This window comes from Pongo abelii, chromosome 14, assembly GCF_028885655.2.
Source record: "Pongo abelii isolate AG06213 chromosome 14, NHGRI_mPonAbe1-v2.0_pri, whole genome shotgun sequence".
NCBI lineage: Eukaryota > Metazoa > Chordata > Mammalia > Primates > Hominidae > Pongo > Pongo abelii.
In genome coordinates this window covers 107,927,429-107,943,044 of record NC_071999.2, presented here as the reverse complement: position 1 = coordinate 107,943,044, position 15,616 = coordinate 107,927,429, and the positions used below count along the sequence as shown (strand labels likewise).

The following is a 15,616-nucleotide window of genomic DNA, read 5'->3' as shown; positions in this document are numbered from 1 at the left end:
TTATTCAGCTGGGAGCATTGGCAAGCTACGGCCTCAAAATCTGAGCTCCCCGATTGCACAATTTATGTCCCGTTTAAGGGCTCACAACACTAAAGATTTCACATGAAAGGGTCGCGATTGGTTGAGCAATCTAGGGGATACGTGACAGGGGTTTCATGCCCTGGTAGTCAGAGTGAAACAGAACAGAGCAGAGTGTTTCACAATGTTCTTTTACACAATGCCTGAAATCTATGGGTAACATCAGGTTCTAAGTCATGAGTTGATTTTTAACTACTGGGTTTAGGCCAGGTAGGCCCAGGCCTGGTTTCACGCCTGGTGCCGGCCTGCCTGTCTTTGGTTTTACTTCCTTGTTGTTTTTTCTTTTTTTCTTAAAACAGGTACTGAGTATAAAACAATATAAAACAATATGAGAGGGTCACTCTCTTCCCTCACCCTTAATGTGACCACTGGTTTCACTCATGCCCAATACCCAAATCCCAAATCCTACTGCTGTCTGTTCACATTCTGCATTCTGATTTCGTTGTTTTCTCTTTTTCATTCAAATGCCTTGTCTCTCCTCCTGCCCCGGGGTCTTTGTATATTGTATCACCCTTTCCAGGAATATTCTTCACCCTGCTCTTAGTCTAGTTAACTCATACTGGTGTTTCAGATCTCAGTTCAGAATTCAATGCTTTTCCTTACCACCCAAGCTAGGCCAGATTTATCTATGTGATCTCATAGAAATCATTCCTTTTCTTATAAAAACCTTTCTTAATTTGTAATAATACGATCATTAGTGGAAACATTTGTCTCTCATTAGACTGTATACTTCAAAAAATGATAAACTATGTCAACTTTTGCTTATTCTAACTTCTCAAGATCAAGAACAGTCATGGCTAAATACTAGAATCTCACCAAATATTTACTGAATAAATGAATGCATGAATTTTAGACATCATTAAGTAAAGAATGAATGGAAATTTGTTTCCATGTGTTCACAGTACTCAAAAATTTTAATTTGTTATTTAATATCTGGTAGACCAATTTTAGTATTTGTAATGGTATATATACATACCATTACAGTGTGTATACACACACACACACACACACACACACACACATATATATGTACTGTTAAAGTATGAGACTATGAGGTGGGAAGAATCATCTTTGTAATTGGTACACACACACACCTATATATATATAGATAGATATACACACACACATATAAACATACCAATTGGCATATATATATATATATATATATATACACACACACACATAATACATATATACACATATATATATACCAATTGGTATATACACACACACCGCAATTGGTGTATGTGTGTGTGTGTGTGTGTGTGTGTGTATATATATATGTGTGTGTGTGTATATATATATATATATATATATATATATATATATACCAATTACAAATATTATGATTCTCCCCACTTTATAGTCTCACACTTTCAACTAAGAACCTGGAAAGTAAGACAATATAATTCATTAATTTCTATAACATTTCATAGTATAAAATGAAAATTCACTGCTGATTTCTAGAGTACAAAATCTATAGCATGGTGAACTTTCATGGCTCCAGCTTTATCTAGTTAGAGTTATTTAACCCACAGGTTGACATTCTCCCCTCCTCAGGGGCTCTCTTTCCCCAGAAGGTATTGCCTCTTTTCTTGCTTTCCTGGCCTCCCTCTTCAGTGTTTCATGTTTGTCCTTTTGTGTTTAACCTTTGGAATTATCAAACAAGTTGTTGCCAGAATCTGGGGACTCATGGCCAATGTGTTCCCAGCTAATAAAGCAAAACCAAGAGAAAATAATCCTCAGCATTGCATTTCAGAACTATGTGGGCTTCCTTTGTATTCCACAAATGCAGTGTTGGTGATTCTTATCAGATGCTTAATTTCCTCATATCCCAGTAAGATGATTTATTTGGTGCCCTGGGGAAAAAATTAAACCCTTTTTATCTGTTTTGTATTTTCAAAATTGTAATTATTAATGAATATATACTAAATAGCAGCATGATGTAGGTGAAATATCACATGGGTAGAAATAAATGCATCTTAATCCATTATGTCCTCTAAGACACAAAATCATCATCTATGACATGGAGATGGTGCTGTTTTTCTTCTTAAAGCATCTTTCACAGCATTATTGTATCAAATTTAGTATACAAGAATAGTCTTTGAAAATCATAAAGCTCAATCAGAAATTATTATTATTTGAAGAATACGGTATGTTAGGAGAATTGTAGAACCTGCTTATATTTCCTCCATTTTTCTGTGAAAGCTTTCATTTTAAAGGCTGGCTAAACAGGTATTTTTGATCCTTTTGTTTCATTTCTATTTATATAAATAAGTGGTTTTGATGGGGTACATTCTTATTAGGAAAAGTTTACAACACATATGCTTAATATGAAAATGTTTGATATAAAGGTCTAATTTAACATGCGGTTGAAAGAGAAAAAAGTAGAACAATCTCATGTATGCATGTAGACACAGGCCTAAGGAGAGAAGCATATGGAATTGCAAGAATATTATTAAAACACAATTCAAATAGTTAAGGGTAGGAAAAATGGGATGAAAACAATTGGATTTTTATTCATGGACTCCAGCAGAGTAAAAATCACACATTTGTTTCTTTTCCAAAATATGTCATTTTGTATTCAATTATTCAAGACAGAATGGGTAGAGAAGTACAAGGAAATGAAAGAAAATATTGATAAAGGAAGATAAAGTAACCAGACTAGATTTTGGTAGGATATAGCAAGACACGAAATTGATATATTCTAACTACATAAACTAAAATACTTCATTTTTTGCACAGCAAATTCTATTCTTGTTCTGGCTAACAAAAATTCTGTTGGAGTAAATTAAAACTGTGATCATATCACTTTTTCGTTGGACATAAAAGAACTAAATATTTTCCATAACATTTGTTCCACTCAGGAGTATCTTTCTTGCATCTTCCTTCACCTCCACTCCCATGATAATCGCCACCATTAAAACCGTTATTACTAAGAACACAGATTTTTGTTGTCTTTTTCCAGATTCTTGGGGTCTCTTAATTACGCAGTAATTTCTTAAATTATGCCTCCCTTTATCTTTCCTCTATTTTTGGTATTAGTAATATCTAACAAATCTAGATCAAGTAGGCCGTCCACACCAGGTCATATCCTAGTCCCAACCCAATGCTTATAAGACATAAGGCTAAAATAATGAAATAAGATTAAAAAATAGAATAGTCGCTAAGACTGATAACTTTTAGAAATAATTTATCTAAACAAATTGAATAATCTTAAAAAATCTTGTGGTTGCCGTTGCTGTTGTTAAGCCACATTTCCCTCTTTGATTTCCTTTTAGAACCGTATTGGTTTCAGAACTGGTGTAATTAGTGATTTAGAGCTAAGGCTGTAGACTCAGGTTGGCATTAGAACCTGCTTCGCCTCTTACTAACTGTACAAACTCTCATCAAGATATTCAACTGCAGCATTGTATTCTGTTAAAAGGAATGCAATGAGGTAATGTATGCAAAGCCTTTAGCATAGTGGTTGTCTTATACTGATAAGTAAATAAATATTAACCATCACCCATTCTCACCTTAGCTCTCCTTTAATTGGATGTATATTTATATCCAAACCCATGTATAATAGAGCAGTGGCCATCAGACTACATGTGGTGAAGGACAGTACTTTTATTAATTGCCACCATCAGACTACATGTGGTGAAGGGCAGTACTTTTATTAATTGCCAATCTTTTGTTGAAAGATAATATCATAAAATACAATAAAATTCAATTAATAGGAAATGTAAAAATATACAAAATAAAAGCCCAGAGATTTTATTGTTATATTCAACAAATATAAAAAACACTCTTAAATTTCTATAGAAGTTTATAAATGTTTTCACATAATTTCTGTACTTCCTTTATTGCAGAGGGGAAATAAAATCTATAGACAGGCACAAGTTCCTTGATCCTACTTCTATGAAGAATGTATATTTTATTATTTTTCTTTTGAATAAGATAACCCTATTTCTAAAATATTCAAATGTTCATTGATATGGTTATGTATATATACACTTCTGTATACACACATAACAGTACACATACATATATATATTTGGCTTAATGTGATATTTGTGTTACAACAAAAGTACGAATCACTGAATCTGAAGTGTCCTTATAATGGAGGATGAGGCGAAACTGACAATCTGGCTTTGAGCTATCACTAATCTCTACTTTGATGCCTGAGTATTTGTCAAACAAAGAAACGTTTTGCATATTACTGTGTATATTTGTTTTCTGGTGACATTATTTACTCAGATAATCCAGAAATGTTTAAAAAACTCATGGCAGCACTTTCTCTTGATTTTGTTACATATGTACAGTGTGATTTCTTTCACGTAAAGCAGTATCAGTTTTACATTTTTCTTTTAGACAACGTTCTATACAGTTAGTATATTACCCTACATATGCCCAAGACGTGTACCTTTGAGAAGCTGATGTATGACCAAACATGTTTGATCTTAGAGCTCAATTTTTACTCATACCACCACCTACTATGACACCCTCATCCCATTCTTCCCCTTCCTAGGGAGTTAATAACAACAATGAGCTTTTTTTTTTTTTCCTATGGGGATAATTGGCAATCCAGGGAAGCCAACCCAATTTCTATTTTGTTCAATGTTTCTTTAATTGATCAGTGAGGGGGAAAAGGTGGATACAGGTTGCGTGAAGAGGAGGAAAGATTCATTTTTGAGTACCTATAAATTTTTTTGGTACTTTCTTAAAAACTCGTTTTAAAATATGCCTCTTTTTCTTTACCTTTTTGCTCCTTATATTTGTTGCTTCTAAGAGATGTGTCACCTCTGCTAGGGTGATAGGCTATATAATTCCTTACTGCTTTCATCTATATATTTTTTCATCTGTAGGTATGGAGGTAGATAAAAATCAGCAGCATAAAATACATATTTTCTATGTTTAGTTGAATGAGTGATTCAGTGAAATTGATAATTATATGTATCAGTTATCAACTGTATAATGAACAACCACAAAACCTGGCATAAAACAATAAGTGTATGCATATTGCTGGTGAAACTAAGACCAAGTGGGCCTTGGCTAGGTGGCTCTGTAGATCTCGGCAGGACTTGATCACCTCTAGGACTAGGTTAGTTTTGATTGAATCGACCTGGTTCTGCTCCCCTGTCTCTCTCCTCCAGCGAGAGTAGCCCAGGCATGAGGGAGGGCAATCCCAGCTGCACAAGCGCTTGTTAAGCCTCTACTTTCTTTATCTTTGTTCAAAGTTGAGAGAATGCTGCAAATTACATGGCAAAGGTCATTGGTTGGAAGGAGGAGGATGAAGAATTAGAACCATTTTTGCAATTGATCACATATCTTAAAAAGTAAATTCTTTCAATTGAACAATATGATAAATGAGTAGGAATAGTTAAATAATTATATTTATCTTGATGAAAGTAACGTACTTGGGCAAGTTACTTCAACCTTCTGTGCCTCGGTTTCTGCAGTTCTAAAATGGGGATAATAATAGTGTCATGCCATATGATTATGGTGAGGGTTAAATTAGTGGATTATGTAGTGTGTACAGCAGTGCTCAGTATAGAAATATGCATAAAGTGTTAACTATAGTTATTAACATCATTATTATCGTTAATATTGAGGCAACACAGTTGAAAACTGACAAATGTGTAAAAATGATATATGGTTGTCTTAATACTTTCTTGAGCATATTTATTTTGTGAATTTTTGGCTAATATTTATAGCACTGGTGCCATCTGTTCATCTTACAAGGATTATTATTTTAGGAGTTTATACATGTCTGTATTCCAGAGAAAAAGATTTTATATTGTAGAACAAGTTGGGACATATTTTTATTTATAATCTTAAAATATCTTACTTATAGACATATTGTAAATACCACAGATTTTTGTTTCTATTTTCTGGCTTTTATAAATTTTGTACTAATGTTAAGAAATGGTAGGAAGCTTATGACTAATGTCAATTTAATTGACATTTCTTAAAATGTGATCATTAATTGATTTGTTCTATGTAGTAATGAGAATATATGCCAATGTGTCCTAATTTTAATGTGCATACAGTCACCTGGGACCTTGTTAAAATGCAAATCCTGATTCTGTAGGTCTGGGGTGGGCCTGGGATTCTGCATTTCTAACAAGCTTCCAGGTGATGACGTTGCTACTGGTCCCTGAATACCACATTTTAAGTGTATGCGCACACACACACATGCACACACATGCACACACACACACACACACAGACATCTCCTTATGTATATTTAAAAATTATGCACACATATAAAATACATATTTTAAAATATATAATACATATTTATATTGAATAAGTGAAAATTTAAATCAAATTATTTGATATTTAGTTATTAAATGTTATAAAACATGTAATAAATATAATGAATCAAAGTAACATATAATATTTAATAAATTATTGTATCTAATGATGTGTTAATCTCTAAATGTTGAGAAATATCTTTACTGCCAAAAAATGCTTTAATTTTCAATTTTGTTTCCCTGGAAACAAGTAACAGAATTTGGCCCTATAAATATAAGTTGCTGTCGAGACTCCTTTGTTGGTAGAAATATACTTAAATTCCCTGGGTCCTGTAATCAGGATAAAAGTTGTCTCTCTCTCTCTTTTTTTTTTTTTTTTTTTTGATGGAGTCTTGCTCTGTCACCAGGCTGGAGTGCAGTGGCACGATCTCCGCTCACTGCAACCTCTGCCTCCCAGGTTCAAGTGAGTCTCCTGCCTCAGCCTCCTGAGTAGCTGGGACTACAGGCATGTGCCACCATGCCCAGCTAATTTTGGTATTTTCATTAGAGACAGGGTTTCACCATGTTGGCCACGATGGTCTCCATCTTTTGACCTCATGATCGCCTGCCTCGGCCTCCCAAAGTGCTGGGATTACAGGAGTGACCACCGCGCCCTGCCAGAAGTTGTCTCTTAAACTCATACATAATTATGCTTTTATTTGAGGTATACACACAACCAATTAACTAATTTTTTTTCTCCTGTGGGCATTAGTCACAGCCCAATATTAAAAGTTTTTGACTACGTACAACTTTATATAAGTAAAGTGCATTCGTCAACTTAATTTTCTGCTTTTGAGTGTTAACTGCAAATATTTTGTTTCAACCTCAGGACTGTAAAATCTTTCTAAAAGTTCTCAATATTCTTTTCTTTATAAGTAATCTTAAGAGTACTCTGCCTTTTTGTTTTAAAGAAGTGGTTAGTGTCAGAACAGTAGCATTAAAGGATACAATTGATTTTAAAACTGTAAAAGATGAAAGAGATTGGGATAAATCTCTGCTGACCTCAGGATAAGCTCTAGTAGATCAAATCTCCAAAATGTAGAAAAGGGAAGAAAAAAAATTGAGAATTCAGATTAAGTGGATCTGAATATGGGAATTCCCATCTAAAGGTATGTCTAATTAACTTGAAATCTATTAAGAATAATTAAATAACAGCCTTGTTCATGATAACAACATTTGAGTTGCACTTTCAAGCTCAATTTATAGTTGTAAATATAACTACAGATTACAACTTAATTTCTAGTCCACAAATTATTTTTCACCTCTCTTATTTGATATTTGAAAGAACCCTTTGTTATTTAATATTATACTCAAAGTAAGAACTTGGACTTGGGGACCTCCTCCTCCTTTAAGTTCAAGCGTCCTCTGAGGAGAGATACTCCCCTATGGAGTCCAGGATGAGGGTCATTATTGAGCTCTTAATGGGAGGGGACTGAATTTTTGGATGACTCTGGAATATAGAGGTTAGTAAAATATTAGTAGCTATTATTTATCCTGTATTTATTATGTGCTATTTGCTACTATGTGTCTAATATCGTTTCTCTATTTCCTCTTTTTAAGTTATTTTGGAATTGCCTAGTATTCTAAAAAATGTTACGAATGTGTTCAGAATGCCCCTTTTATAGTTTTCCCTTAAATGGTGGTGGTGAGCAAACTTGAAGACATTAACCAAAACCTAATTTTCATTTAGTCTTAGATAACACCAAGGTGACACAGTAACTAAGTGGAGTTAGTGGGCTAATTCCTAATGGAAGCCCGGGCTCATAACAGAACATAAAGGCTTTTCCAAAGATGAAACACTGGTGAAGCTTCTCCTTCAAGTTGTATATGTTTGCATATGTGAAAATGTGTGCAATCCAAGTTTAACTTGGGAGTGCTTAGCTCCTTAGGAATTTGCTTTTGGGTTAATAACTCTTCCCTCACTTAGGTTGGAAAGTCCTCAAATTTTACCTTAGATCAGGATTGGCAAACTTTTGGCAAAGGACCATATAGTAAACATTTTAGGTATATATATATATACCTAAATATATAAATATATATATAAATATAAAATACTTTAAGTTCTAGGGTACATGTGCACAACGTGCAGGTTTTTTACATATGTATACATGTGCATTAAGAAAATGTGGCACATATACACCATGGAATACTATGCAGCCATGAAAAATGATGAGTTCATGTCCTTTGTAGGGACATGGATGAAGGTGGAAACCATCATTCTCAGCAAACTATCACAAGGACAAAAAACCAAACATTTTAGGTTTTGTGAGCCATAAAGATCTTTCTTGACCACTCAGCTCTGAAATTTGTAGTGTAAATGCAGACACAGACAATATACGAACAAAGGAAAGTGCCTGTTTTCCAACGAAACCTTATTTACAAAAACAGATGAAAATTGTGTTTGGCCTGAGAGCCAGTTTGCCGGACCACTGGATTAGATTCTCAAGGTCACTTTCAATTCTGTGGTTATGATTTTGCCAGATTATCTGAGTTATTCATTCCTGATGAGTTATGGAAGGGGAGCTCCTTCCAACCAGAAGTCTCTCTTTGTACATGCAAATGGCCCATCAGGGTATTTTCCTAAACAAAGGCATTTCCCTCAGAAGAGGAATTCTGCTGCTACTGTTAAGATAATAAGTACACCACAGATGGTGCTTTCATTTCAAAAACAACCACAACATAAAAAAGATATAACATTTCTGTTTAATTATTGCATTTTTCTATCCTATGACTTGATGATTTAGTTTGGCAGTGGTGCAAATGAATATTCAAGCTTCTGCTGGAACTCATCTGTTGTTGATTTTGTTGTGAAAGAGATACCTCAAACTCCTTATCGATCTTGTTTTGGCAGATTCAAAGAGTTTATATTTCAGCCTAAATTTAAATAAGCATTTTTGTATTATCACTGCCAGTTTTAGAGTGTTTCACTGGCACAATAATTGTATTATCCAACTGCATAGAAACTATCAATGAGACCAGGACTGCTTTGAGAAGCAAAGTAGTGTACTCCTCTTTCTTTGGTTCTTGCTGCTCTACATTGGAGGTCTCATACTGAAGGCTCACAGGCTTCCCCGTGGCCCCTTGACCCACTCAAGGTTGAAAAACAAAAACTAAGAAATAGTTGCCAATGTTAAAAGGAGATTATCTGTAGAAACTTACATTTCTTACTTGTTTTGAAAAATCAGATCTCCTAAAGATCTAAGGTTTTTATTTTCACAGGAGAACCATGTGAGGGACAGCTGCTTTATAAAAAAATCATTGCTTCTACCACTGTCTTCATCTCACCATAGAGCCTGAGTCAGAGGCTGTTTATCCTCATTATGGTGCCATGATCATGCCAGCTTGCCTCACTCCTGTATCTACCTGGTCATTAGAGGCATTTGAGTTTGTGGCCCGTACTGTGCACATTATCCCTGGAGATCTCATCAATTACAATTATTTCCACCTACTGGACTTTAAGTAGTTCTACCTATTGGACATTTTCAATGCAGTCTGTCTTCCTAAAGCATACTGCAGGATTGAAGCACAAAGTATGACTGTGCAATTACTCTCAAGAGCATTTTTGTTTATATTTGTCAATGTCACTTTTTTAGGTCCCTTATAAGGAAATACCTTTCAAAAGTTCATGCCAAGAAACTTTTCATTTTCAAAAAGGAAAATATTTTCTCTCTTGAATAATTTTTATAACATTATAGTCTTTCTGTTTTTGTCCTGGCTACCAGAAAGTTCAGAAGTCAGTGTGTCATAATTGTGGTATTATTTCTCCCCTTACTTTGTGTGTTCTGGTTCTCCATTTGTAATATTAATACTAACTATTAACGTGAACACACAGATACTCATGTTCTACAGACAACTTTCAGGTTCATTTTGTGAGAGATCAGAGTTGAAAACATCAGCACAGACATGTTCTTAACTTTTCAAAACCATCCTCCACACTGACAACAGATTTGTATTTATAACATACGAATCGGGCCATATTATTATTCCCTTGCATATTCGGGAATTCAACATGTCTTCCTCTCACTTATAAGACATCTAATTTGTTTATTAGAGTTTCCAAGACCCTTTATTACGTTGCTCAAACCTATCTTCCCATCCACAACATTCTCTACTTCTGTCCCACAAAGCCTGTATCTCAGTGATGAACTACTTACAGTTCTCCAAATGTACCAGGCCATTTACCACCTCTTGCCTTTCACAATACCATTGATTCCCACTATAATCACTCTAGTATTTTATAGGTAAGTCACTCATAACAAATATTATATTGTTCTGTCATTTTTTCAATGAAATGAATGACTTATTTTTCTTGGTATATTTCATGCTGAACCCAATGTTTTGTGTAGAACTGTTTTCATTGACTAATTATGTAGCTGACTTTTGATTTGGTGAGATTTTCACAGAATTGAAATAACTGATCAGGATATATTTTTGACTACAAATAATGAGAAACTTTTAAAGAATAATTATTGAGTGCTCACTGTATACCAAGTTCTCTTCTAAATATGTAATACGTATTTATTCACTCAATCATCCCAACAACCTTATTGCCCTATGATTTTTGTCCTCATTTTAGAGATGAGGAAACTGAAGCCCAGAGAGATTGAGTAATTTCCCCAAGAATACACAGCTAGTAAGGAGTGGGGTCAGGGTTGAATCCTACTGTCTGCCTCCACAGGTGATGTTTATCTGCTCCATTGCTTCCCATTTACGTGTTGAAAGTATATCACTTATATACTTTCAAATAGCAACTAACCTCAACTTCCATTGGTTCTATCGGTTCTATAGGAAATGCTGGGGTTATTTGAGACTTCAATATTGGAGGAACAGATTAAGTTCTCAAAAAGTTTTGAGAAAATGTATTAGACAATAACATCTTTGAATGTAACATGTGCATTTGTGTGTGCATTAATTATTTAGCCACAAATAAGAAGGCTGAAAATATACCAGTCTCCACTATCACAAGCAACTGAAGGCAATAGTTATCAGTTGTGGAAGACAGAAAGAATCACCTATCTGTGAAGTCACAGGCACGGCTCACAGAAAGGTGCAGTGGAATTGACTTCTTTGGAGTCCTAGGATGCGAACATTTCATCTGAAAAGATATAGTGTCAGAAGTCCTTAAGGTATCCACCGAGAATAAATTACTTCCTCTACATCAAGCATCTCTTCTCTTCCATATTCAACATAGTGAATTCATAATGGAGACAATACATCTCGAAGTTGCTGATGGTGTTGCAAGCACCATTCATGTTTTGGACATTATGGCAGTGATGATCAGAAGAGAATCCTGTGGATCTACGTTTTTGGTGTTTGTAGCAGAAGGATGAGCATCAGTGAGCCAGGTTCTGGGCAGAGATACCTGAAGCCCAGGAGGCGGAGCCAGGTTCCTCTGACTTCCACTAAGTGACCCACTAAGTCAGCTCTTACCATCTCACTCATAGCTGATTTTGAGATAGGTTTTTAACTAGTAAGCAATATGCTTAGATGCCCTGGCCTGTCTCAGTAAAAAGACAAGTGAAATGCCAAAGTCTAATCCTTTTGTTTTAGAAAGTACAGTTTCAACCAATATATTTATTAGTCTCTTGGGGAGAAGCCAGATTTGTAGCATTCCATTTTGTTTTACTCACAATAAATGCATGAACATGTACTGTTTTATCAATCTTTTTTTTCTGGCGCATGGCCTGGACATTGACTCAGTGAGACTCTCATTTATTAGTGAGAAAACTAATAGGAGGATATTTGGAGATGCAGGACTCAGTAGAAAGCCAGAACATTTATTTGGATGGGATCTTATTCTAATCTGAGGTAGCATCATCAAGAAGAAATAAAGATCTACATAAGTTGCTCCAGGAGGGGGCTAAACCTGCCATTTGGCTATTGCGATTTCATCAAATTGATCATTGTAACTGTCATCTTTGTCTTGAAAAGCATCTGCCACTAACAAAGCCTGTTCCCCTTGGAAAACTATTAGCTCTCAGTGAATTAAAGTTACGTAGCACACTGAATAAATTGTCTCCTGCATGAGACAGCATTTGATAATTCACACTTTTATGGGAAATATTGAAAGGAAATTTCATGACATTAGGTCACATTCCTAATTACAGTTAGCATAAAGTCAAGCCTTTAATGTTTTAGTTTTTAGCCCCTAAGGAATATTTTTCAGAATGGGTATACACCATTTTTAGAAGAAAAACAAAAGTTACTATTTTCTGCAATAATAAAATCTATTAAAGAAAAATGAAAACTTTATGTATATTTTTTAGTCCAGTGGTATTTTTAAAAAGATCAAGGACAGTAAGGATCTATTTTCCATCTATAGTTTATATACATATAGAATAGCACAGTGTTGGACCTATTTAAAACTAGCTAAGTGTCTTTCATGGTCTATAACCAGACAGGTTGAACTTCAAATTTATTTTTAATAGAGGGCTGTCAAAAATGCATATGTAGATTGTACCTTTATCAATTTTTTTATTAATTTGGCATGGGATTATATTCATTATTATTCATCCCAAAGTAAGAAGTATATAAAAATCATCTGTGAATATTTCTGACATTAATAATAGTTGTAAAGTAGTAAGCTTTGTGCTGCTCATCAATTAATGTAGACCATGGCGTTGAGCATAATAGTATTTAACAAACTGTATGCTTTCCAAAAGTGCTGTGTGGTTTTTCAGTTGGAGCAGCTTTTGATGTTTATCTTCAAGAGTTCCAATGGGGCTCAAACCTTTGGAGCCCCATTGAATTATTTTCAGCTCCTGTCACTATGACCAGCTAACACGACACCTAACCTCCTCTGGTTATACAACAATAGCTCTAGTGGCTGGCAAGTAAGCCAGCTGATTGTCATGGTTTTAGTTTGAGGTTTCAGTTTGTTCCTTTGTAAGTAAAATGTATCACCCTATGATTTCAGTGATCCAAGGAGCAACTGGCAACTGTAGAGTATTATATCACTGTTCCTATGGAAACATGTAAAATGAATTATAAAATATCTGAAATGTGTATTTTATTTGGCTCACTTTATTGTGAATATCTGATGCTACTTTAATGCTCCCTTTCTGATTATACTCTGGTTGAATTGTCTTCTGTTTAAGTTAAATCTTTAGTTTGCTCATGTCTTGTTTTCTTATGATATACTTTTGCTTCTATATATTCTCAATAGTAGCAGGTTCTTCTCAATTTATTGTATATTTTAAAAATGTATAGACAATTATTGTGTGCGGGAAGGGGTATCTCCGGTCATCCATGCCAAAGCACTCTTTCACCATGCTGGGAAACTTTCTAGAGAATGAATAGAATGTACAGTGAAGATCAAGTTCCTTCCTCTAACTTTTGTTTCATTTTCTCTCCACAGGAACTTTTTACCCCTGAATGCAAGTTTAAAGAATCTGTTTTTGAAAATTATTATGTAATCTACTCATCCATGCTGTACAGACAACAGGAATCTGGTAGAGCCTGGTTTTTGGGATTAAATAAGGAAGGGCAAGCTATGAAAGGGAACAGAGTAAAGAAAACCAAACCAGCAGCTCATTTTCTACCCAAGCCATTGGAAGGTGAGTATTATGCATGCGTTATTATTATAGACTTATTACATATTTTATTTTTCAAATTGATACGTCTACTATGGCTATAAGAAACCTTCACGAAGTGCTGGAAATGTCATTTATTTTGATCTGGGTGATGGTTGCACAGATGCCTACTTAAGTTATTCATTTAGAATTTGTGCCCCTTATACACTTTACCATATTTGTGTATGTATGTGTACCAGGAAAAATTTATTCTCTGCCACCTCCAAAGGCTCAAATCCTCACTGCTACAACCACTCTAACCCTTAGATAATTTAAATTAATTTAAAACAATTTTAAATCTGTAATGATACAAATCTGTGATGATAAGTATATTAGAAAAACATAATAAGTATATTAGAAAAAATAAGTTTTGAGTGTGGAATCAAAAGTATTTTCCATTTTGATATTATCTAGGTGAAAGTAATTACCTACTTGTGGATTATTATAATTACAGAAAATTAAGAGATAATAGCTTGACTCTTAAAGAACTTGCTGATGTTACACATCTGCTTTCAAATTGTGTAATACTTCACTGCATACAGTTGTAGCATTACTTCTTTTACTAAAATAATTTATCCACATTCATTTGTGTGCAGGAAGGGGTATACCCAATCATCCATGCCGGATGAATGGAAACTTCACATTTACTTCAATCAGATACCCAAAGAGCAGGCTACAAAGTTTTTTAATTAATCAACGACATCTGCACCTCTCTCATTAATGATTCTGCCAAAAGTGTCATTTACTTTTATCTATATGCCATTTGAGAATTACAAAAATATTTGATTTTAGGCTATTCACATGTGTTTCTACTCAAGTTCTTTTGTTTACTCTTTTGCAGAAGATCAGATCTACAATAATTCAGTAAATATTTTAAGCTAGCTTGGACAGCTCAATTTTCTTTTTGTGTTTTATTCCTACAGGAAAGGCTTAGCCATCAAGAGAAAATGCATATTGTTTTCATAATGCATATTCTCTATATTGAAATAAAATAATTTAAAAATTTGAACAGTCAATTCTTCATCATCTGTGAGTGTATAATTTCCAGTTTGCCTAAATTCAGAAAGTCACTCTAGTTGGCTAATACTACTTCTATAATTTCAATGATGTTGACTTAGTGTCACTCTTAATTATATTTTTCTGTAGAACAATTTATTGAAACCCAAACAGTTAGCCACCAGGGCCTATGTAAGAAAAGACAGATTATTCCATAGTCTGTAATATGAGTGAATTATTTTCAGTATATGGTGGATCATAAGGATGATTAGAGTAGAAAGAAGTTAGAGGATTTCCCTGTTCCTCCCAAAAAACACATCCATGATACACTTTCATTGTTTTAAATAAATTTTGATAACATTGGACTCACCAATATTTAAATGCAAATAAAAAATTAAAAAATAAGCCCACAGAAGCTCTAACAAGACCATGGTTTATTTGCCACCGTGCTTTATCTCTTTTCACTCATTTTATGCTTTGTAAATAGTTAAGAATTGACTAGATTTTTAGAACCTCACCCTTTAGCTGCATAAATGTAACAAAACCCAAAAGGGCTGTTATGTCATTTAACCGAGGTAAAATGTGGGAACCAGTTATTTTGCATATCTCGTAGAAAATATCTGAGACAATAATGATGTGGTATAGAATGATACTTGGTATTTCACTCATGTATTTAATTGTTTTGTGTAT

At 34.2% G+C, this 15,616-nt stretch overlaps 1 protein-coding gene across 4 annotated transcripts in view; it reads left to right on the top strand.

Moving 5' to 3' along the window:
- Window positions 1-15,616, top strand: part of FGF14 (fibroblast growth factor 14) — a 677,860-nt gene that overhangs the window by 651,497 nt on the left and 10,747 nt on the right. For all 4 annotated transcript variants that reach the window (XM_009248765.4, XM_054529201.2, XM_054529200.2 and 1 more), the window contains exon 4: window positions 13,717-13,915. In XM_009248765.4, coding sequence (XP_009247040.1) covers window positions 13,717-13,915 — 199 coding nt within the window. The remainder of the gene's footprint in view (window positions 1-13,716; window positions 13,916-15,616) is intronic.